General features: G+C 36.8%; 1 protein-coding gene across 21 annotated transcripts in view; it reads right to left on the minus strand.

Moving 5' to 3' along the window:
• SPOPL (speckle type BTB/POZ protein like) overlaps window positions 1–25567 on the minus strand; it is a 56207-nt gene that overhangs the window by 19297 nt on the left and 11343 nt on the right. For 8 of the 21 annotated variants that reach the window (XM_060411155.1, XM_060411157.1, XM_042243929.2 and 5 more), the window contains 4 exons: window positions 4552–4711; window positions 1988–2124; window positions 1685–1806; window positions 1259–1410 (listed from right to left, as the gene is read on the minus strand). In XM_060411155.1, the coding sequence (XP_060267138.1) occupies window positions 1259–1410; window positions 1685–1806; window positions 1988–2124; window positions 4552–4555 (415 nt within the window). In that variant the 5' untranslated portion in view covers window positions 4556–4711. Of the gene's footprint in view, window positions 1–1258; window positions 1411–1684; window positions 1807–1987; window positions 2125–4551; window positions 4712–9367; window positions 9441–25567 lie in introns of those variants that run through there. The other 13 variants (XM_060411163.1, XM_060411162.1, XM_027964996.3 and 10 more) reach the window with 5 other exon arrangements.

A 25567-nucleotide genomic window follows, 5' to 3' on the forward strand; every position in this document is an offset into this window, starting at 1 on the left:
CTAAAGTAAATGTTTCTTATGCCTTATATATACTGGTAAATAACTATATATTATGAAATAAACAAGGTCCTTTATAGAAAGTATTCACTATTACTACACAAATTGAAGGTAGAAAACCAGTGATATATATCTAATTGAGATACTCCATTTTATGGACTAAATGTATACCATTAAAAGTTTTATGTTGAAACCCTACCCATAGTGTGATGGTATTACGAGGCCAATGACTGGGATTAGATGAGATTGTGAGGGTAGAGACCCTCATGAATGGGACTCATGAATTGAGACCCCACATGCTCCGAAGTCCTTTCCACCACGTGAAGACACAATGCAAGGTTGGCAGGTCTGTAAGTAGAGTCTTCACTAGAATCTGACCATGCTAGAATGCTGACCTTAGATTCTTGGCCTCTAGATTTGTAAGAAATAAATGTCTGTTGCTTACAGGCCACCCAGTCTTATGCTTCTTTCTTACAGCAGCCTGAACTAAGACATTATTTTATCTTACATGTCAGAATTATAAAAATACATGTGAAACTATGTATTACTTCAGCAAGGAGATATATTATTTAAAATGTGTTTTGGAGAGTTTTTTTGTAATGATGTTACTTGATTTTGTTAATCCCTTCTAGAAATCACTTAATATTTAATGTACAATATATTTTCCTACTATATACACTGTACATTTTCTACAATGATCTTTTACTATGAAGTGCCAGGCTACAGTTTCAGCTGGCTATAATTCAGAGGCTTGAACTGAATTTAACAGGTTCTAAGACTAAGAAAAACCATTTCCTTTCAGTCACTGTTTAGTCCACTGCTCAAAAAAATTACAGTGACAAAATATCAGGGCATTGAAATATCTTTCACATTGTTCTTTAGATTTTTATTATCTGGCAAAAATGGCAAGGAAGAAAAAGAAATGCTTTCTGAACACCTATTATATATGCCAGGCACTGAACCAGGTACCTTGTCCTAATAGCAGCTTTTCTTACAAGAGAAAAATGAATGTCATTTTAGGACATGAAAAATTTAAATTTTAATATGATTTAAAACTAATTTTACATGTCTTATGAAGACTTAGTAAAACAACTGTAACTTTACCCTGGCATTTAAGATTACCAGCCAAAATGAAACATTTTTGATTAAGCAGATTTTAGGGGAAAAAAATCCTTAATTTTTCTAGGTAAAAGTGCAAAAGTCACAGTACATCTACACAGTTACATAAAGATGCCTTTCAGTCAGTTTGGAAATCACTTACCCATTGCTTTTGTTTCTTCCCTTTTAGCATTCAGAAGGGAAAATTTGAATTTTGCTCGAACTTCACTTTTTGGACAGCTGACTAAAAGCAAATATAAGGACAAGTAGTCTTTACTTTCATCGTCTAATCCCTTTGGATTTACTCTCAGGCACCTAAAATAAAACAACAGGCTCACATAGAGGAAGATAATAGTTTAAACATTCAAGAGAGACGCAATACTGAAATCATCTGTTAAATAATCTACATAATACAACAGATCTCCTGTCAATATTCTCACAGTTCTTTATAATTCTCTATACTACTAGGAACTTATTATAAATCAAATGCAAAATCTGACAAATATCCATTTAGAAACTGTAACGATGAAACTATAAAGTGCTATTGATTACATCAAAAACAAATATCCAAAAAAAACAAAAATCTTACCATTTCATTTTGTCACTGGGGCTAGATGAGAATGTTGAACTTTTTAACACTTCACCCATTTCTTCTCGACAAAAACTGAAGTTATTAATGGTCCACATGTAGGAAAATTTTACTACTTTAACCTGGAACATTCAGAAAAGGACTTTTATGATGATGACCTTTACATTCTTGACTTGTCACATGTTGAACATCCTATGACTCATCTCCTAACACTTCTAATAACAATGCTGAAGTGCTTCATAATATTCTCAAAATAGTATACAATATCTAGCATAAAGTAAGTCATTTTTTAATAACATGTACCTGTGTATAACACCAGCTTTCTGCTATAGGACCGATAGACATATCTCCAGAGAGAGGTGGGGTGGGTTCCCGTGACATTGCCACTTTATTGCAGTCTTCTAAGATGTATGCAATATCCCACACAGGTGAGTACTTTACTACAAAGAAAAGAAGTTTCATTTAATAATCACTAAGTTTAACTAAATCAAGAGGGAAGAAGCATTTAAACAGTCATAAAACAATTACTTTCTCAAATTACATTATGAGGAAATGTGATTTCATTTAAATTAATGAAAAATAATTTTTAAGAAACAAATCATAAGCCTTTATGCCATGTAATATTTGAATCTAAATGAAATAAATACTTATAGAAGCTATTTTACAAAGGCATACTTAAAATTATCACAAATCAAAAATAAAATACTGTAACAGCAAGATCATAAACATAAAAATCACATGGAAACTTACTGACAGCACTGAATATTTGATTCACTTTCCTTCACCTTTCTATTGACATATATGTGAAAATCAAAAGGGTTAGCAAGTTAGAACAGCCCTGGAAACTACAAATATCAGTTACTCATCTGTCAGAGCCCAAAGCTTTGATCAACTATAAACAAAGAATGTGACCTAACCAGGCAATGCTGAAGAATTATATTTCACAGAACTCTACCTCTATCTCAGACACACAGGTTCTCTGATAAGACTGTCTACATCAGTGTTTCCTACCAGATAACATCTACTGTATCATAAAATTTCTTCCCAATTAGCTGCTCTTGAACTATATCTGTTTGGACACACAATTAATCATCATAACCTGGCCAGGACATTAGTAACTAGATGATGCTTTTGGAGGGGGGGTCATGTTTGGGAACGCATGTAAGAATTAAAGATTTTAAAATTAAAAAGAAAAAAAAAAAGAAAGAAGCAAAATCCAAAAGATATACATAATTATTGTACCTTCAGGGGTATGGATGGTTTCAAGATTACATTCTAGTACAAAGATTCAAATCTGGAGAACTCTTTTTCATTTAAGAATAATTATGCGCAAAGAAAACCATATGAGTCCTATAAGAAGAAACTACTGAAGGGAAAAAGGGAAGGATTTCACTCAAAATGCAGAATATTTGCTCTGAGTATCGTGTTCCATTAAAGGAACAAGAATCAAGATGCCCCCATTCTTCTTATCATTGTTGAATACATATAGAAAAGAGGATTAACTATTACAGAGTTCTAAGGAGAAAGGGGCTGTAGCAAAAAGATTCTACACTATGTCAGGTTTTTATTCCTTTATGATTAAATTATTTCCCCTTTCAATAATAGCATCTATACTAAATACTGACCCAAATGTTATTTATATAGGTTCCTCACATACGGAAGAATTCCTATCGTTCACATACTTGCAGCACAACGCAATAAACTAGGGAACCAGCAAAGTAGCCAGACAAGTCAGGATGATAACACTGGGAATGTTCTATGAGGAGCACTTGTAAGTCACGACGACCATTAAAGGAGAGGTGAAGAAGAGTGAAGGTGAAGATGCTCCTTAATGAAGCAAGAAGAGAGAAGATAAATGGTTGGAGGTAGTCAAGAGTGCCTCAAAGAAAAGTGAATACATAATTTAAGAGTATTGTACACTGTCACTTTAACAATTATTCACTTCTACATAAAAATTAGGTACTTCTCTTAATGAAGTACCTCCAGTTGTTGTCTTCAATTACTTTTATAAACTACAATTGGTTATTTACGTTTGAAAACAGAACAGCAGACTGACAGTCACAACAGGGAGCTGAGATCACTAATAAGAGTAGTTGTTTTAAAGATGTTGGTTCCTCTTCCACATTTAAACAGTTTTATTGTGGTATAATTTACATATCACAAAATTCACTTATTTTAAACATATCAATGATTTTTAGTGAGTTTAGTTATATAGCTGTGCATTCATATAGTTTTAGAGTACTTCCAGTATCCCCAAAAGTCCTTCCCACTCCCAAATTTAGGGAGCCACTAATGTGTTCCCCATAGTTATATGTTATCTAGAAATTCAACTGCACAACATGTAGCTTTATGTCTGGCTTCTGCTTTTTTCCCTGAATATGTATCATGGTTTCCAGTTCCTCTGCACATCTCATAATACCTAGCTGAAAGCTGGACTGCAGCAACTCTGCATTATGATTTATTTTGCTATGCCTGGCTGTTTTCTTCTTAGTAACTTGCTAGGACTTCACTGCAGTATCTATCTCTATCATATTGTGTAGTTGTTGCTGATACCTGTTTGGCTTTTCATTCTTTTTTTTTTTTTTTGGCCTGGTTTGCAAAGCTGCAGGCTGTCCCCTTTCTTTCAAACCAAGTTTGCTACTTTTAGTTGACAAAGGCATAGTCTTCCCACCCTCTCCTGGCCCCAGATCAAGTCCACCTCATCCGGCAGCAAAGCTCTGACTTTCCTGGCTAGCCCCATTCTAGTAAAACTACCACTGTCGTCTACTGGGCTAAAGGCAGAAACAGGAGCAGAAATATGAGCTGGATATTCCTAAGAAAATTCACAGTTAATAAATGTACCAAAAGGGCAATGATTATTGACTTACCCATGTGAAAAGAGCCCGATCCTAGTCAATACTTTTGCCAGTGATTCTGAAGCAAGCTAATAAGCCACCATGACCAATCTTGAAATCAACAAACCAACAAAAGTATTTGCAATGCATAGAGCACAAAAAGGGGATAATTTCCCTAATATTTAATGATTTCCTAAAAATTAGAAAGAAAAAAGTAAAGAATACAAATTAATTCACAGAAAAAGAACTTCATTCATAATTATAGTAGTATAAATTAAAACTAAATTAAGAAGCCATGTTTTAACCTAGCATTATCATAATAATCCAGAAAAAAAAAAAGGTAAGAGTTTAAAGATAGGCACTCTCATACATTTCTTGTGGGAATACACTTAACATTTTAATAACTTCCCTTCTCATTTTTTTATGGTAAAATTTCTGGCAAAAAGGAAAGGAAATGATGCTAATCATAAACTTCTAATTTTAAAAGTATAAAAATGCCTATGTGTTATTTGATGTCCATGATAACCAATTAGATGGTTGTCAACTAAGAATTATTTCAAAAAAATTCAGGAAAAGATGAAGAAGCAATTTGCAGGAGAACAGCTAAAAGCAGAGTGTGGGGGGAGGGAGAGTTGAATTTATAATTTGTAATTCATTTGTAATCAGTAGAGTATTAAAAAAAAAACCCATACCATTTTTCACTACAGAATAGTCCAAGATTCTTTTAAACTATCAATTCGGACAGCCAGGAAAACTACAGGGAAGCATATAAACATTACTGGCAAGTCTTTTCTAGGACAATTTTATAGCTAGTATCAAGGGGAAATTTTTTTTGGTCAGATTCATCCTAGAAATTTATCTTGGGACAAATATTAACAACTATGGGAAAAGATAAGAATATGCCTTAAAGGACCTCACTTTAACTAGCATACATAGGCATACTTCAAGATATTAAGGATTCAGTTCCACACCACCACAATAAAGCACTTATCACAAAGCAAGTCTCATGAAATTAGTCTCTTCTATAACTATGGAGACTAAACTAGACACTATTAGAGAATAAAGTACTTTAGTTTATTTAGATTATTTTTAAAAACTCTCAAGAGAGTCATTTGCAACAACTGTAGTATTCCTAACTGTGTTAGCTATCAAGCTTCCAGACTAATGGAATTAGTTGTTGAACTTGGAAGTACTACAAAGATGAATAACATGTAGTCCTTGTTTTGGAGAAGACTATAATACAGTAGGAAAGACAGGTACATGTGTGATTACTTTCAATATGGTAATATGATAGAGGAAGGTACAGAGTTAATAATGGAGCACCTTCAGGACAGGAGGATGTGGTCCCTGAGCTGGGTTCTAAAGGAAGCAAACAAATTATAGAAGACCACAACTATAGCAGAGATTTTAACAGCAAGAGTTCTATGAATCACTGCTTTGTCATGAATTCTGTAATCTTACAGATACTGGTTCTTTCTTTTACCTATTAAAAGATTATAGTACCTCATTTCCCAATGGTTGGTGAGTGGATAACATGACAGTTTATATATACATATATAAATATATAAAGTACTTACACTTAGCATAACGTGATTACTACAACAGACACATAGCAAGGAAAACTTCACAGGTGACAGCTGAAGATAATTTAGACAGTGGTGGTTAAGACTAGTAATAACCAAGATAATCCATGCATACAGAAAGTACTTAGAGGCTATCACGGGGTCTTCTACTTCTGGGTATAATGAAATAGCTGGCAAGAGAACTAAGTTATGCTATGTAGCAGAAAAACCTGGATAAAAATAAAGTAACTACCTATTCAGAGGCATTTAAGAGCTACTCAAGCAATCAATACAGAGGGTCCCAAGATTCCAGAGAAGAGGGAATAATCTGAAGCCAAGCTGACAAGATACAGATACTTTTTTCCCAAGAATACTTGCTGAGTCTAGCCACAATGTATAGTAAGAATCCAGGCTTTGCCTCAGATTCAGAACCATAGATATGGAGGAACTACATATGGAGGGCTGAGTATAAAGTTACATGAGAATTTTCAATTGCTTAGGAGGTTGGTGTCCCTAATCTCCATTTTGTTCAGGAGTCAACTGTATTTGCTGTTTGGAGAAGACTTCAATATAGGCATCCCTCATACATATTGAGGGTTCTAGACCACTGCAATAAAGTGAATAACACAAGTGAGTGACAGGAACTTTTTTCTTTCCCAGTGCATCTAAGTTATGTTTATACTATACTGTAGCTTATTAAGTGTGCAGTAGTATTCTGTTAAAAAAAATGTCCATACATTAATTAAAAATATTTTCTTGCTAGAAATGCTGTCGTTTGTCAAAACCAGGTTGCCATGAACCTTCAATTTGTAAAAACAAAAACAAAAAATGTCACATTATCTGTGAAACACAATAAAGCAAAATGCAATAAGAGTTGTGCATGTATAAGTGTATAAAAAGATCTAGGTTAAAAAGACAGACAAAATATATAACTTACATCAGGTACAGCTATACTAGGATCGGATAAAAGAGATTTTAAAGCAAGAGCATTAGGAGACATAAAGAGGGAAATAGAATGTGAAAAAAGGTCAATCATAAAACCTGTATGCAGTATGATTGATTCAAAAATAATCACAGTGGGAGACTTTAATTTGCTTCTGAAAGAACAATCTTAATGACATATATACATATGCAAACATACATATATGTATTCAGGTACTTAGGGGCTACTTTGGAAAACTGCAATATCTATTAAAGCTAAATAACTAAATACCTTGAAACCCATCAATTCCACTCCTAGGTACAACGCCAAAAGCATACACTCACATGTTCTTCAAAATATGTGTACAAGACAGTTTATAGATTGGCCCTAGATATAAACACAGACAAAGCAATAATCCACATGTGACTGCCAAAAGCCGAAAACTACCCAAATGTTCATAGGTAACAGAATGGATAAACTGTGGTACATTCATATAGTGAAATATACAGCAATGAGAATGATCTATTACAACATGCAGCCTGAATGAATCTCATGAATCTCCTAAAGTTAAGCTAAAAAGGTCAAACATGCTGTATAAAATCATTTTAAGCTTTCAACAGGCAAAACTAACTTTAAGATTTAAGAAGTCAGAAGAGTAGAGGTATAAATGATAAGGATTTGAGGAATTATGGATGATATCAAGGTTTGTAGTTTAGAAAACAGGTAAATCAATGATAAAGGGGATCATTTAAGTCACAATAAGAAGCTGGGTTTTGGGACAAGGGTTTGGGAGTGGGGAGGGAAGTGGAATTATGAACATAGTCAAGAAGACCAGAAGAATATACATTTTTATTATACCTTTACAGAAGTAAACACACAGAAAAATGAATTAGTTGAGTGTTTAATTATTAGCTCCCAGAAAGTGAAGAGGAACTAAAAAGGCTCTTGATCAAAGTGAAAGAGGAAAGTGAAAAAGTTGGCTTAAAGCTCAACATTGAAAAAACAAAGATCATGGCATCTGGTCCCATCACTTCATGGGAAATAGATGGGGAAACAGCGGAAACAGTGTCAGACTTTATTTTTCTGGGCTCCAAAATCACCGCAGATGGTGACTGCAGCCATGAAATTAAAAGACGCTTACTCCTTGGAAGAAAAGTTATGACCAACCTAGATAGTATATTCAAAAGCAGAGACATTACTTTGCTGACTAAGGTCCATCTAGTCAAGGCTATGGTTTTTTCTGTGGTCATGCATGGATGTGAGTTGGACTGTGAAGAAGGCTGAGCGCTGAAGAATTGATGCTTTTGAACTGTGGTGTTGGAGAAGACTCTTGAGAGTCCCTTGGACTGCAAGAAGATCCAACCAGTCCATTCTGAAGATCAGCCCTGGGATTTCTTTGGAAGGAATGATGCTAAAGCTGAAAGTCCAGTACTTTGGCCACCTCATGCGAAGAGTTGACTCACTGGAAAAGACTCTGATGCTGGGAGGGACTAGGGGCAGGAGGAGAAGGGGACGACAGAGGATGAGATGACTGGATGGCATCACTGACTCGATGGACGTGAATCTGAGTGAACTCCGGGAGTTGGTGATAGACAGGGAGGCCTGGCGTGCTGCGATTTACAAGGTTGCCAAGAGTCGGGACACGACTGAGCGACTGAACTGAACTGAACTGATGAGCCTAATCATGTAAAGATCCTACTATTATTCCAGTAGGTGCTTACTAAGAGGGAATAGCTCATGGATCAGAGGAAGTTTTATATGCAAATCCATTTTCAGTATTACACAGAGAAATCATTGGGAAAATTTATTTCGTAATAATCCACTTCATAGCCAACTTTGTAGAAAGGGCTATCTAAAATGTGTAACTTTTTCCTGAATAGAAGCAATCTAATAATATCAAGAATAAATATTTTGTAAAGGCTTTCTCTTGATATATGCCAGGCTTAAGTATTTGTCCAATTTGACTCCCAAAATAACTCTATGAAGAGGGTAATCACTGCTTCTGCCAATGTTACAGGTGAGTAAAATAGAGTACAGAGAAGTTTACGTAATTTGCCCAGGATTATAATGCTAAAATTTGGCAATGCTTGCCTGGCTGCCTGGATTCAGGCCTAAGCTTATATTAAATTCTTAAAGACAATCTTTCCAGCATGTTACTAACAGAAAACACACACACACACACACACACACACACAACCAAAGAAATGAAAAGACAAAGCAAAGGTGATTCATACTTTCCGCCAAACTCATGTGATAGATAAATGGCTTTCTTATCATCTTTCTAATTTCTAGACATCTGGATCACATACTATAGCCAAAATGGAACCCTGAAAACAGTTCAAGGCAGTGAAGTGAGCACACTTACCTGTCTCTTTTATTTCCCAATATTCCAATGAGATGAAAACACATTTTTACAAAACAATGAAGTCATGACAGGACTGGAAAATAAGGATGATATTGGTATATCAGAAATTTTGAGAAGTTCAAGGTAGATAAACAGGGATAAATTAGCAGAAAAATCAATTAGATAGGAAACAATTAGCAGGGAAACTAAAAGAGAAAAATCACAACAGACATTTGGGAAACAGTCCAAAACTGTAAAACAAAATAACCATGGTGGAAATGGAGACAATTTAGGAGACAGAATGGTACACTTAAATAAAACAAGAATAAGTCTTTGAAAAAATGGTCATAAAACAATAATTCTTGTTAATTAAAAATGTAAATGATAAAATAAATTCAACGGGCAAGATAAACAATAAAATGTTACAGTTGACGGAAACTACTCTTGAACAGACAAACTAAAAACGCAAAGAATATAGGAAATAAGAGAAGTTAGGAAGCTGGAGATCAGATAGAAGAGATCCAATATTCCAACAGGAGACCCAACAGGTGCTCCTCAAGGGGATAAAAACAGAAACAGGGCTTCCCTGGTGGTCCAGTGGTTAAGAATCCATCTGTCAAAGCAAGGGAATTAGGTTTGATCCCTGGTCTGAGAGGATTCCACATGATTCATGGCAAAGCCTGTGTGCCATAACTACTAAGCCTATGCTCTAGGACCTGCAAACTACAACTACTGAGCACATGTGCCTAGAGCCTGTGCTCTGGGACAAGAGAAGCCACTGCAATGAAGTGTAGCCCTCACTTGCAAGCTGAATAAAGCACATTTTCAGACAGCAAATACTTCAAGTTTGCCATTCTATTTTGAAAATTACTCAATGAACTCCAAACATTTTTGTATGACATGACTTGATGAGTAAAAAAAAACCATATGCTCTCAGCACACACGTCTATTTATAAGTTAACATATTATTACACTAACATTTAAGTACAAAGCAAATAGAATTAAAAATAATCAGATAAAATAAAATAATTTAATTATTAATATACTCTGACACCCCCTAAAATGATCTTGTGAAATCCCTTTATGTGGATACTTCTTTTGAAGACCACAGTGCTAACCAAACGAAAAAAGAATCTAAAGGAAAAAATCACGGGACTGAAAAGACAATAGAATTGAATAGGTCTTGGAAGAGAAAGAAACTGAAAAAAACAAAAACAAAACTAGGAGAATCCACTAGAATTTGATATTTAGAAAATTTTCCATTGTACACAGGATTTCATTTCATTCTGTGAGGCCATTCAACTTTGTTCTATAGTAAATATTTATATTATCACATTATAAATATCTGGGTTTAAAAGTTTTAGAACTGGCCTATAAATAAAGTAAAAGAAATTACAATTATAGAAAAAATGCAACCACCTTGATGATGTAAAATTAACAATGAATAATAATTGAGAGACTGAAGAGACGGAGGTAGGCAACACTGCCTAGACTAAAAACAGGTACAATTACAGTGGGAAGTGGAACTGGGAGTGGGAAGGTAGCTTCCTATTCTTTTTACTCTTAATGTAAAATGAACCTCAATATAATCATGACATTTACTTTTAAGAAGTATTATAAGCGGGGGGCGGGGGGGCATTTAACATGATATGCCCTTTTAGAAAACTGAAATTGGCTTGCCATAGTCAGTTCAGTTCAGTTACTCAGTCGTGTACTACTCTTTGCGACCCCATGGACTGCAGCACGCCAGGCCTCCCTGTCCATCACCAACTCCTGGAGTTTACTCAAACTCATGTCCATTTAGTAGGTGATGCCATCCAACCATCTCATTCTCTGTCATTCCCTTCTCCTCCTGCCTTCAATCTTTACCAGCATCAGGGTCTTTACAAATGAGTCAGCTCTTCACATCAGGTGGCCAAAGTATTGGAGTTTCAGTTTCAACATCAGTCCTTCAAATGAATATTCAGGACTGATTTCCTTTAGGATAGACTGGCTGGATCCAAGGGACTCTCAAGAGTCTTCTCCAACACCACAGTTCAAAAGCATCAATTCTTAAGCGCTCAGCTTTCTTTATGGTTCAACTCTCAAACCCATACATGACTACTGGAAAAACACAGCGTTGACTAGACGGAACTTTGTTGACAAAGTAACGTCTCTGCTTTTTAATATGCTGTCTAGGTTGGTCATAACCTTTCTTCCAAGGAGTAAGTGTCATTTAATTTCATGGATGCAGTCACCATCTGTAGTGATTCTGGCGCCCCCAAAATTAAGTCTGCCACTGTTTCCCTATCTATTTGGCATGAAGTGATAGGACTGGATGCCTTGATCTTAGTTTTTTGAATGTTGAGCTTTAAGCCAACTTTTTCACTCTCCTCTTTTCACTTTCATCAAGAGGCTCTTTGGCTCTTTACTTTCTACCATAACAGTGGTGTCACCTGCATATCTGAAGTTATTGATATTTCTCCTGGCAATCTTCATTCCAGCTTGTGCTTCTTCCAGCCTGGCATTTCACATGATGTACTCTGCATAGAAGTTAAATAAGCAGGGTGACAATATACAGCCTTGACGTATTCCTTTCCCTATTTGGAACCAGTCTGTTGTTCCATGTCCAGTTCTAACTGTTGCTTCCTGACCTGCATTCAGATTTCTCAGGAGGCAGGTCAGGTGGTCTGGTATTCCCATCTCTTTCAAAATTTTCACAGTTTATTGTGATCCACACAGTCAAAGGCTTTGGCATAGTTATAAAGCAGAAATACATGTTTTTCTTGAACTCTCTTGCTTTTTCCATGACCCAGCAGATGTTGGCAATTTGATCTCTGGTTCCTCTGCCTTTTATAAAACCATCTTGAACATCTGGAAGTTCATGGTTCACATACTGCTGAAGCCTGGCTTGGAGAATTTTGAGCATTACTTTATTAGCGTGTGAGATGAGTGCAATTGTGCAGTAGTTTGAGCATTCTTTGGCATTGCCTTTCTTTGGAATTGGAATGAAAACTGACCTTTTCCAGTCCTGTGGCCACTGCTGAGTTTTCCAAATTTGCTGGCATATTGAATATAGCACTTCCACAGCACCATCTTTCAGGATTTGAAATAGCTCAGCTGGAATTCCATCACCTCCACTAGCTTTGTTCATAGTGATGCTTCCTAAGGCCCACTTGACCTCACATTTCAGGATGTCTGGTTCTAGGTGAGAGATCACACCATCGTGATTATCTGGGTCGTGAAGATCTTTTTTGTACAGGTCTTCTGTGTGTTCCTGCCACTTCTTCATAACATCTTCTGCCTCTGTTAGGTCCATACCATTTCTGTCCTTTTTTGAGCCCATCTTTGCATGAAATGTTCCCTTGGTATCTCTAATTTTCTTGAAGAGATCTATAGTCTTTCCCATTCTGTTGTTTTCCTCTATTTCTTTGCACTGATCTCTGAGGAAGGCTTTCTTATCTCTCCTTGCTATTCTTTGGAACTTTGCATTCAAATGGGTGTATCTTTCCTTTTCTTCTTTGCTTCTGGCTTTTCTTCTTTTCACAGCAATTTGTAAGGCCTCCTCAGACAGCCATTTTGCTTTTTTGCATTTCTTTTTCTTAGTGGACGGCCTTGATCACCGTCTCCTGTAGAGTGTCATGAATCTCCATCCATAGTTCATCAGGCACTCTATCAGATCTAGCCCCTTAAATCTATTTCTCACTTCCACTGTATAATTGTAAGGGATTTGATTCAGGTCATACCTGAATGGCCTAGTGGTTTTCCCTACTTTCTTCAATTTAAGTCTGAATTTGGCAATAAGGAGTTCATGATCTGAGCCACAGTCAGCTCCCAGTCTTGTCTTTGCTGACTATACAGAGCTTCTCCATCTTTGACTGCAAAGAATATAATCCATCTGATTTCGGTGTTGAACATTTGGTGATATACATGTGTAGAGTCTTATCTTGTGTTGTTGGAAGAGGGTGTTTGCTATGGCCAGCCAGTGTGTTCTCTTGGCAAAACTCTATTAGCCTTTGCCCTGCTTCATTCCGTATTCCAAGGCCAAATTTACCTGTTACTCCAGATGTTCCTTGACTTCCTACTTTTGCATTCCAGTCCCCTATAATAAAAAGGACGTATTTTTTGGGTGTTAGTTCTAAAAGGTCTTGTAGGTCTTCATAAACCCATTCAACTTCAGCTTCTTCAGCGTTACTGGTTGGGGCATACATAGACTTGGATTACCATGATACGGAATGTTTTGCCTTTGAAATGAACAGAGATCATTCTGTCGTTTTGAGACTGCATCCAAGTACTGCATTTCAGGCCCTTTTGTTGACCATGATGGCTACTCCATTTCTTCTAAGGGATTCCTGCCCACAGTAGTAGATATAATGGTCATCTGAGTTAAATTCACCCATTCCAGTCCATTTTAGTTTGCTTTTATTCCTAGAATGTCAACATTGACTCTTGCTATTTCCTGTTTGACCACTTCCAATTTGCCTTGATTCATGGACCAGACATTCCAGGTTCCTGTGCAATACTGCTCTTTACAGCATCAGACCTTGCTTCCATTACTAGTCACATCCGAAACTGGGTGTTGTTTTTGCTTTGGCTCCATCTCTTCATTCTTTCTGGAGTTATTTCTCCACTGATTTCCAGTAGCATATTGGGCATTAGTGACCTGGGAGTTCATCTTTCAGTGTCCTATCTTTTGCCTTTTCATACTGTTCATGGTGTTTTCAAGGGAAGAATACTGAAGTGGTTTGCCATTCCCTTCTCTATTGGACCACATTTTGTCATAGTCAGCTCACATTAAATATAATTACCAAAAAAAAAAAAAAATTAACACCTCCATCACACACACCCCTTCATTTACTGTCTTTTATGACTGAGATTTATATGGACAGTTTTGTTTTTACCTAAACTATGATCTCCATGAAGGTTTTTCTCTTCATTTCTGTAGCACAAGGCCTAGAGTCTATTTTTTAAAAAGAAGGAAGGGACTAATCAAATGGTCTGAGGAATTAATGGAATAGCTAATTCAAACCTAGATGCAAAAAGAGAATAGCCATCTTGTAGCTCTAATTCACTTAAACCAGTTTATTTCAAGTTTACTAAAGTTCAGTAAAGTGTATATAACACAGAGAGAAAGGCTTTTCTTTGAAACAGAAACAGCTGTGACTTTCAGGAGAGTGATTAGACTCAGTGACATTACACCTAGACAGAGGTACTGTTAAGTCTTTGGGGAACAGGAATAGGGGGTGATAAAGGATACAGCAATGGAAATATTCTGAAACCTCGAGAGAAAAAATAAATGCTGGCCAAAGGTGGAAAGACCATTCTTTCCTCCTGATTATATATACTCCTATGTAAGAGGAAAGAGCTGGGGAGAGCTGGAGGAGGGTTTTGGCATCCAGGAGTTGTAGCTAATGATGATGAAATTACACAGGGCCTTAGTCTCCGCCTTTCCCCACCACAGGGGTTGAGCAAATACTTCCTTTTACTTTATAGTCTACTTTGTTGTTGTTGTGTTAGTTGCTCAGTCATGTCTGATTCTTTGTGACCCCATGGACTGCGGCCTGCCAGGCTCTGTCTATGGAGTTTTCCAGGCAAGAACACTGGAGTGGGCAGCCATTTCCTTCTCCAGGGGATCTTCTGGACCCAAGGATCAAAGCCCAGGTCTCCTGCACTGCAGGCAGATTCTTTACCATCTGAACTACCAGGAAAGCCCCACAGTCTACTTTACCTGGGCCTTTAACTTTTTCCTGTTTTGGCTATTAACAGAGGCCTAAGTGAATTAACTGTTTACAGTCTGAACTCTCTGTCCAAAATAAAACGTGACTTTTCTTTAGAATTTGGTAATTCGAAGTTTCTGTAAATCAAAAGCAGACTATCTGTAACTTGATATGGTCCAAATAAGTAGTTCCAGCCTCTTACATAATTACAAATGGTAGACTCACAGCTTTGTATTTCTCTAGGGCAGTGATTCTCAAATTTAACTGTGCATGAGAATCACCTGGAAGGCTTGTTAAAGCAGAATATTGAGCCCCAATCCCAGGGTTAATGATTTAGTGGGTCTGGGTCAGGCCCCAGAATTCACATTTCTAACAAGTCTCAGGTGGTGCTGATGGTGCTGATCTAGGAATTTCACACTGAGGACCACATTTCTAGCATGAGGATTAGACCAGAAAGCTATTAATACCAATAATACATTCATCTCATCATCACTGCTGCAGCTATCCATTTGTCCTCCACTTATGACTCAAGTCTTCACAGACTTCAGTCTACAGGCAGACTCAATATTCTACCTAGGTATTATCCTGAGAGACTAGGCTAGTTTTCAACTTCTTTGTCCCAGGGTTTTATTCCAGTGTTATGGCACCTCTTTTGAAATCTATAACATCCTCTAACACCAATTGTAAGGAAGAAATTTTAATTATACATATATGGAAACTTAATTAGAACAGAGAAAATAGACTTTTTAAGACCAACTCTTTCTCTATTTGATAAATCCTAAAAGTCATTAATACTTGCTGGGGAAGGTTTGTACACAAGCAGTAATTTAAAACCTCTGCTTACTGTTGCCTTATCATTCAACACCAAGGTTCTCCTAAAAAAAAAAAAAAAAAAAACCCACACAGAGAAGAACCCCTGTGTGCACACACTGTAATCCCACAAAAACCACATTTCTGTTGATTTAACATATTTTTTTAAAAAAAGAATTAAAAGTAAAAATCATTTAACATTCCTCAACATAGACATACTATAGCTTATCTTAATGAAGGCAAAAATGGAAAAAAGCCCTGGAGTCTGTGTTGAGTTGAGAGATCTGGATTCTGCCCCTAGTCCCTTTTGGCTTCAGATCACACATGCTCTTGCATAGCACTGAGCTTTGGGCTAAACAAAGCATTCAGGGCAAGAATCACTAAATCTGATCCAGTTTTATCATAAGCTTATACAGGAACCACTCATACACTGTAAGACTAAGAGGTCTTGGTATCACTACATGATCTCCTCACAAGGCAATCAATGACCTTCTTGGGGAAAAAAACAGACTACCAATCACGTCAAAACCTGACTGCTTTTCCTGTAGCATTACATATTAAGGACACTCTGGATCTTTGGCAATCATTTAAAAAAAATCATCATTTAAAAACTAGATATGTATGTTATGCTAGTTGCTACAAGCTCATTTGTTTTCTTATTACTTATGTAAATAACTTAGATACAAGGCACAATAAGAAAATTAGAAGGCTAGATAGATCTGTATTAATGGCCATATTCCCTTAAAAATATATGAAGCACCTAATTTTACTTTTTAAAAGGAGGCTATTTCCAGAAATCTTATAAAGACAGTACTGGGATTTTAAAAAATCAGCCTTATTTAAATGCTTAGCATGGCACTTTATAACTATGTTCACTGAACTTCATGAAGTAAGACTTTAAATTATAGTGATATATAAACTGTGGTGAACCAGAAAAGGGCAAAACTAGCAGTCAGGAGACGACTCAGTATGGCAAGCTGCAAGACCATCACCCTCTTAGTTTTTGTTTTTACTCCTTCATTTGTTCCTTTATAGTCTATTTCTCTCAGCCCCTCCCCAATCACTGACTTGTGCTCTACACTGAGCTAAGGTCTGTGGGAACAAGGAAGGAAGACATAATATGAACTAGATCTCCCAAGTCCCTTCAGGTAAAACCTTTATCAGGGCTCTAATTTATAAATTATAACAACACTTTTTTCTCAAACTTGAGAGAAGCTATCTCAACGAACGAACAATAGGTAAGTTAACGATCTCTCTTCTTTAAGCACTAAGTGTTTTAATCTGTCCACCTTAATTGGCACTTCTGTAAAACATTTACTAACCAAACACTTAAGTTTACTCCCATACCATTTTCTTCAGCAAAATGAATAATTTCTTAGCTACTACCCAAGAACTTTCATAACCAATGCCTCGCATACAGAATTAATCAAATATAGTTCTTAGTATAGTAATCCATAAGATTTTACTTCATAGTTTAGAATTTTACTCTTACATATATATTATCTCATTTGATCCTTTAAACAACTAAATGAAGTAGCTACTTCTATTCTACAGAGAAACTGAAAAATAGAAGTAATATGATCTAAGGTCACAGAGTTTAAAAAAAAAAAGACAACAACAAACAAAACCCAAAAAAGTAACTCAGAAATTAAATGAAGGATTCTTAATTGGAAATACTATGGTTTTTCAATTCATCAAATAGGGAGAACTCCTTGAGATGATTCTATTTTCAACTTTACATAACTACTGCCTATTGTATAAGATGGCATATACTAAGCAAAGACATACTGACTAGATTTGAAGTCAACTGCTGCAAAAGTATTACATATTTACTAGACAGCACATAATTGTTGCCTCCTAAAAATCAAAGTACCAGGCAGCATTTAGTATTATAGAATGATCCACAGAACACCATAAGGGTTAAGAATTTGGTTTCTGATTTTAGACTTGGGTAAAAATCCTGCAGCTGTATAAGTTCTCTGGGCCTCAATTTTCTTGTTTGTAAATTGGGAATAATAAATAGTAATATCTCAAATGACTGCTATATTGAATGAGACTGTATAGACAATACCTAATATAGTGCCTGGTACACAGAAAGCACTAAATAAATAGGTTCAATGTGTATGAGTACTAATGTAAAATTCAAAAACAGAACTAGTTTACAAAGCAGTAATAATCTCATGAACTATGAAGAACAGTTAAATTTGCCTGAGGTTTCTGATGTTTCTGAGGTTCTGTTTTTGCTTTTTTAACCTTTATCATTTGGCTCTTCATCAGCTATTACTGAGCTGTGAATGCTGCTGCTCTCACAGTGCTTATCTCTAACAGCTTCCACCTCCCTTTTAATGCAAGTAACGTGGAGGCGTAGCTGTACAAAGATAAACTGATGCCCGAAGTGTCTCTTAAAAATTGCATAATCTTCAAGAGAACTTTCTGGAGTAATGGAAATGATCCTGTATCTTGACTGGGCTGTTGTTACATAGGTGAATATACCTGTCAAAACTCATCAAAATGGACACACAGGAAAAGATCTGTACCTGACATAATGCAAATTAAAAAAAAAAACTTTTTTAGTTTTATAACTCTTGAACAAGTTACTTTCTCATTCTGGTCCTTACCTTTCTCATCCTCAGAAAGGGAATAATTTCTCACTCAGAAAGAATATAATGAGTGTTAAGAGATAAGGTCCATTAAATCCTTACAGTAGTCTCTGCACAGTTAGTTGCCAATTCTGGATCCACTTACATTAACCCTAAGCATTGTTCAGATTTATCTGAGTCCTAAAACATTCATCCATAATAAAAGCTATACTTCCTCCCTCCCCTCTCCCTTTTCCTACTCTTCCCCTCATCTCTTTTATTTTAGGGAAATATGAATAAACATTTGATTAAAGCTTTAACCTCCACAAGGTATTATTTTTTAAAAATCATAAGTCATTTTTCTTAAAGTTCTCCTTCTTCTCATTTAATTACAGTAAAAAACATGGCAATTGCCTGGTGAACCAGTGCTTAAGACTCGTGCTTTCACTGCTGATGGCCAGGGTTCAATTCCTAGTGGGAGAGCTAAAATTCTGTAAACCAAGGGCATGGCCAAAAACAAAACAGAGTAGTTTACTTTTATTAGTTTTCAAGTCACTTTTTAAAAAGTGTCCAAGGAGATCAGTCCTGGGTGTTCTTTGGAAGAAATGATGCTAAAGCTGAAACTCCAGTACTTTGGCCACCTCATGCAAAGAGCTGACTCATCGGAAAAGACTTGATGCTGGGAGGGATGGGGGCAGGAGGAGAAGGGGACGCCAGAGGATGAGATGGCTGGATGGCATCACTGACTCGATGGACGTTGAGTTTGAATGAACTCTGGGAGTTGGTGATGGACAGGGAGGCCTGGTGTGCTGCGATTCATGGGGTCGCAAAGAGTTGGACACGGCTGAGCAACTGAACTGAACTGAACTGAAGCAATGTTTTTTGTTCTAGAATTTCAGGACACTGGAACAATTTCACATTCATCTAGCATTTACTGAGCAAACATTCATTAAGAATCTAAATCAGCCAGGCACTGAAGAAACACAGATAAGGTCAGAAAGCCAAATACCTAGCTAAAGCAGATCAAGCAGAACCGCTAATAAAAAAGTCTTACCAAATAACAAAATATTTAAACTAGAAATTCAGCTCCTCAGTTGTACTAGACTCATTTCAGTGCTCAGTAGATGCAAGTGACCAAAGCTACCAATAATGGAATGCGGAGATCATAGACCCTTCCACCATCACACAAAGCTCTACTGAAAAATGCTGCTTACCCATTCTATTCCAGGACCGCTCAATCACAATTTTAGCTTATATAACCTACAATTTTCCACTGATACCACTTGCTGCCATCATTCTAATTTCATGAATCTTGCAAGCTGCATGAACATGGAACAACAGGCTGGTGCCCAAAGAGATGAAGGCAGAGGCATCACATCTCTTACCATCACCTGAGACCAAGAGGAGTTAATTGCTCCTTATCATTAATGTCCCAGCCCACTTTCAATCATGGAGAGCCCCATCCTGATACTGTCACTGATTATAATGTATCTAAGATGGGTTCGGGAAAGAAGTACTTAAAATTTTACCACCTGTTAAGACAGACCTCACTATTATACATGTCTCTTACCTATCAGTAGACCACACCATGGCAGCAGCTAAAAATAAAAATTCTACTGAACTACTAAGGCTTATTTTAAAGCAGTTGTTAACAACAATATTTCATTAAAAATTAGACATTACAAATGTTAAGTCAGACAAGATACTGGGACAGAAGACATAAACTAGTACTAACCTAGACAAAATTAGGAAAAACCATTATCCTTGAGAAAGATATGAGGAACTACAACTTTTGGGAACTCTTAAATTATAAAACCTAAGGGAAAGAAATTGTCTATATCTTTATACTCTGCATGTCTATAATCATTAAAATGGCTTAATCCTCTTTAAAGGAAAACATTTCGTATAGCTATTTAGTTTACAAAGGGAAAAAAAAGATTAAAAAAAAAAAGGTGGCGGGTGGGGGGTGGGCAGACAAAGAGAAAGAAGTTGAAAGAGAAAGAAATGAAGCTGATCCATGAAGAACAATGTGTTAGGAGACCCTGGGTTTTAATTCAGTGTTTCTGAAATGAGGTAACACATGGTCAACCTAGACTATATAAAAAGAGGCTATTGCCATCTACCTATCAGCCCTGACCTCTCAAGGAAAAGCTTTGCAAAATAGATGTCCTTATACCTCAAGAGAACACTTTAACTACATGAATGCCAGCTCAGCTCTTATGATAAGCTAATAATTTCAAGATTCTTATGACTAGCACATGAGTAGCTACTCAAGAATATGTATAACACCAGTATCAGTCAAAGAGCTGCACTACCCAGGAACAGTACTTTGCAGCAGTTAAGAAATAAGATCAGATATTAAAATACTAGCTCTACAAACGCATAAAACAATGTTAAAAAGGGAAAACTATGAGTTCATCTGCAGTTATGAATCTCTATGAGTGTTTTACCAGAAAAAATCAACAACTAATTATGGTTTCCAAAAGATACAGGAATGGTGCTTCCCTACATATGATTCTAACATGATTTATATTCACTGGGGAATGAGAGGAGACTTACCACACCCTAAGCCTTGAAAAGATACACAGGTAAAACATTTGTCACATCCTTGGTATTTGCTATACAATCTGATAATTAAAAAAAAAATACTAGTAGCAATACTGTCTTCTGTGACACAAGAAAAATTTCACATATAACAGAAAATTAAGTCTAAAACAACATAGCAAACTGTGAGCATTCGTAAAATTTGCTCAACTTTCAAGTTCTGAAAATTGAGTAAGCGTGGCTGTGTAGACAGCACTTCCTTTATTTAAGGGGCAGCAGAACCTCACAAAACGAATGAACACAACCTACAATCTGGGTAGACAGTCAAGAGCAAGTGCATTTCAGCATTGCATAATTAGAGCTTTGGGGCAATCCTACAGACTAACTCAATAAAAGGCCCTACAGAACTTTTTGCCAGCTTGCAAAATCTTAAAACCTTTCCCATGTTTAGCAACAGCGAGGCAGAAATACACCATTTATCAGAAAGTCAGTAGACTATACAGTGAAGCTGCAATTTTCATGATAGCATTATTTTCCTTAAACCATACTTAAAATTGTTTTACATTCTGCATCTTACCAACTGACAAGGCAACCAGAATCATTTGATGAGTTTTATGAAAATATACAAGTCTCTATTTTTCCTTCGGTGTGCACATGGGAGGGGTATGTGAGTATGCCTGAAGAAAGGAATCATGTATATTTTGAAAAACTAGCCATACCACTTTATACCCACCGGAACAGCTAAATAAATCAAACAATATTAAGCAAATGTTGCAGAGTATGTGGGACAAATAAACCCTCATTCACTATTGAAAAGACACTTTGGAAACACTGGATAACATAAACTGAAACGGAACAAAAGTACATATGATCCAAAAATTCTACTACAGCAATTATGTGTACATGTGCAGCAAAAGATATGTACAAGAATACTCTATAGGGGCATTAGGCATTGTGATTCAAAACTGGAAACCACCGAGGTGTTCATCAACAGTAGAAAGGATAAATTACAGTATTTATATATACACAGTCATACAACGGGATGGAATACAATAGAATGAAGAAGCTACCACACTATACACTATACCAACGGATCACATAAAAATTGATTTAAGAAGCCATACACAAGGGTGTTGTCGCTGTACAATGTTACATGCATGTCCATGAGCCTATGTTACATTCCAATAAAAGTCTACCTAAAATTGGAAAAGCAAATCAATATATAATAAGCAACTTTGATGCCTAAACATTTATTACACAATCTGATCCCCAGTGCCACGTCTCCTCCATGCCAAAACTGGGATAGAACACTTAAAAAAAAAAATCCTCCCTCATGCTAATCTAAACCATTTTTACATTAAAACAAAGAAGGCTATATTAGGGTAACAGAATGCAACCGTCAAATCCTTTTCAGGAGAAGACACTAATCTGAAAAGAATTTTAACACCAAAGTTCTCCTTTCTCCACATTACCTTGACCATGCTCAGATCTTCACCACCTAAAAGGGCACTCTTCTCTGCCATTTATTTGATGGAAACATTTGAAAAGTAATGACCTATCCTAGCAGGGTAGTTATGAGGATTGAAACAAAAAGAGCAGATATATCAAGTCTTCAGTACTGTGCCTATGCACTCAATGACTGCTGCTGCTAAATCACTTCAGTCGTGCCCGACTCTGTGCGACCCCATAGACGGCAGCCCACCAGGCTCCCCCGTCCCCGGGATTCTCCAGGCAAGAACACTGGAGTGGGTTGCCATTTCCTTCTGCAATGCATGAAAGTGAAAAGTGAAAGTGAAGTCGCTCGGTCGTGTCTGACTCTTCGCGACCCCATGGACTGTAGCCCACCAGGCTCCTCTGTCCATGGGACTTTCCAGGCAAGAGTACTGGAGTGGGTTTCCATTGCCTTCTCCAATAAACGCCAAATAGTGAGTCTTCCAGGTCAAGGGCTATTTCCAATTTATTACTGAAATACAGAACCCAGCATTTAACAGTTGGTCAATTTATGGAATAAATGAATGTTGTGAGTGTAGAACAAAAAGAAATGAAAACAAGGCAAAAGTGGGAAAGGGGGAAATACCAAGAAGCTCAAAGGAAGGGCTTATTTTTATATCAGGGTAAATGACAAGATTTTAAATCTCAAATGAAGCAACAAGGAACTTCCCTGGTGGTCCAGTGTCTGACAGCCCACCTGCCAATGCACAGGACACGAATTCCATCCCTAGTCCAGGAAGATCCCATATGCCACAGAGCAACTAAGCCCATGTGCTGTCCATGTGCGCCTAGAGCCTGTGCTCCCCAACAAGAAAAGCCACTGCAGTGAGAAGCCCATACACTGCAAACAGAGTGTAGCCCCTCAACTAGAGAGAGCCTAGGCTCCAGAAGGAAGAGCCAGTGCAGCCAGAAAGAAAGAAAGAAACCTAAAAAAAAATGAAGCAACAGGAACTTCTCTGGCAGTGCAGAGGTTAAGCCTGTGCTTCCAATGCTGAGGGGGCGGGGGCATGGGTTTGACCCCTGGTTGGGAATAGGATCCCACATGCTACCTGGTATGGCCAAAAACAAAAAAAGTGAAGCAACAAAATCACGTACATATTAAAACTTTTCAAATAAAAACTGCCTCATATATAAAAACTTTTCCTCCATATGTTTCACAGTGCAGAAGCCAGATGTCTTAAATACAGTTCTTTAATACTGAAATTCTTAAAAACATTTCCAAATGAATTCCTTATGAGGTTGACAGGAATCACAAGTATATAACAGGTTATATTTAAGACATCTGTCACAGCACATCAATATTCTGATTAAATATGTCATAATAGAAAGGAAAGCGGATTTCACTGAACCCTTATACAGTGGTATCATTTTTATGAATTTAAGTATCAAAATCGTCAAGACTGCAATCTTATGAATACATTAGACTTTCAAAGACAAATTAGTAAAACACTTTTAATCTCTATTGTGTGCAAAAATAACAATGAACTATTACATCCTTTTCCCCTTTTAAAGCATCTCCTTATTCTTAGATTAAGAATAAGAATCTTAATATTTAATTAACTGTTTTTAATTGACCAACATTTACACAAAGCATTATGTGGAAAGAATTACTCTAAATGTAAATAAAACTCATTTGGTTCTTATAACAACTCTTACAAGGTAGGTACGGTTATCCTTTCCATTTTACAGATAAGAACACTGAGGCAGAGACGTTCAGTAACCTACCTAAAGTCAGAAAGCTATTAAAAAGCAGACCGGATGCACTCTTAACTTCTATGCTATACTGCCTAGAGATCTCTGAGGTCAAGTAAAACTAAATTTATCCTGACTTCACTTGATGTTGGGAGGTTAGTTATGTTGATGATCTTGGGTGATAACCATAAAGTGAAACAGCACTAATGGCACATTTCATAAATTCTAAGATACCCATTTGTTTTAATGTGAACATTTTAGCATGTCTGAAACTGATGGCATTTTACAACTGCAAGTGACGGTGCTCTCTCTCTCTGGCATACGTAAAATAACAGTGCATCTGGTAACTGCTGGCCAAGTGTGCTTCAAAAACCTACGGTATGGCCCTCATGGCTTAGTGCTACGTAAGAAAGATAAACATCTGAATTACTTCACAGGTCTGGTACAAGGGCTTTCAAAAGGGTATTTCTTCCCCAAAATGATCTATGACGAAACTCCAGGTAAACATAAGGTAAATCCCATTGCAGTAAGTTGTTACTTTCTCAGGCCCATGTTGAACTAAACCTGGTTACATACTGCCAGGGAAAAATAACTAGTTTCATTATACAATCTGATGAAGAAATAAAGAATCTGGGGTGGGAAAAAGGCTGGCAGACAAAATAACAGCCAAAATGAGACACCTGAGAAAATAAAATCAACAGGAAAGCATCAATCAAGATACCTCGCCAGTACCACTTGATTCAAGCCAGTTCTCAAACACCACTGATAAAAATGCGCACTTAAGTATCTTCAGTTTTTTTAAAAATATATGTTGAATGCAACCAGAATTTACCAAATATGCTTAGTGTATGCCCATGCCCTACTTGAACTACTCTAACAAAACTGGACATGTTAAACGTAATGGCCATATTGGATAGCTAACTGGTTAACAAAGGTTTAAACTGATCCTAAGAGTGGCCACCAAAAAAATTTAAATAAAGTTCAATTCATTCAGGACTTCCCTGGTGGTATAGTGCATAGGAATCTGCCTGCCAACGCAAGGGACATGGGTTTGATCCCTTATCTGGGAGGATTCCACAAGCTGTGGAGCAACTAAGCCCCTTCACCATAACTCCTGAGCCCCCAGTCTCAAGCCCGAAAGCTGAAACTATTGAGCCCATGTGCTGCAACTAGTGAAGCCCGTGTGCCTAAGGCCTGTGCTCCACAAGAAGAAAAGCCACTACAATGAGAAGCCCACACACTGCAACCAAGAGTAGCTCCACTTGCTTTAACTAGAGAAAGCCCACACAAGCAAAAAAGAACTAGTGCAGTCAACAAATAAATGTTTTTTAAAAATTCAATTTATTTAAATATTCCTGTGTCAATATTTGCCTTGGTAATTTCAGGATGAATAATGTTCAATTTTTTCT

Source organism: Ovis aries, chromosome 2 (genome assembly GCF_016772045.2).
Source record: "Ovis aries strain OAR_USU_Benz2616 breed Rambouillet chromosome 2, ARS-UI_Ramb_v3.0, whole genome shotgun sequence".
In the NCBI taxonomy this organism is placed as follows: domain Eukaryota; kingdom Metazoa; phylum Chordata; class Mammalia; order Artiodactyla; family Bovidae; genus Ovis; species Ovis aries.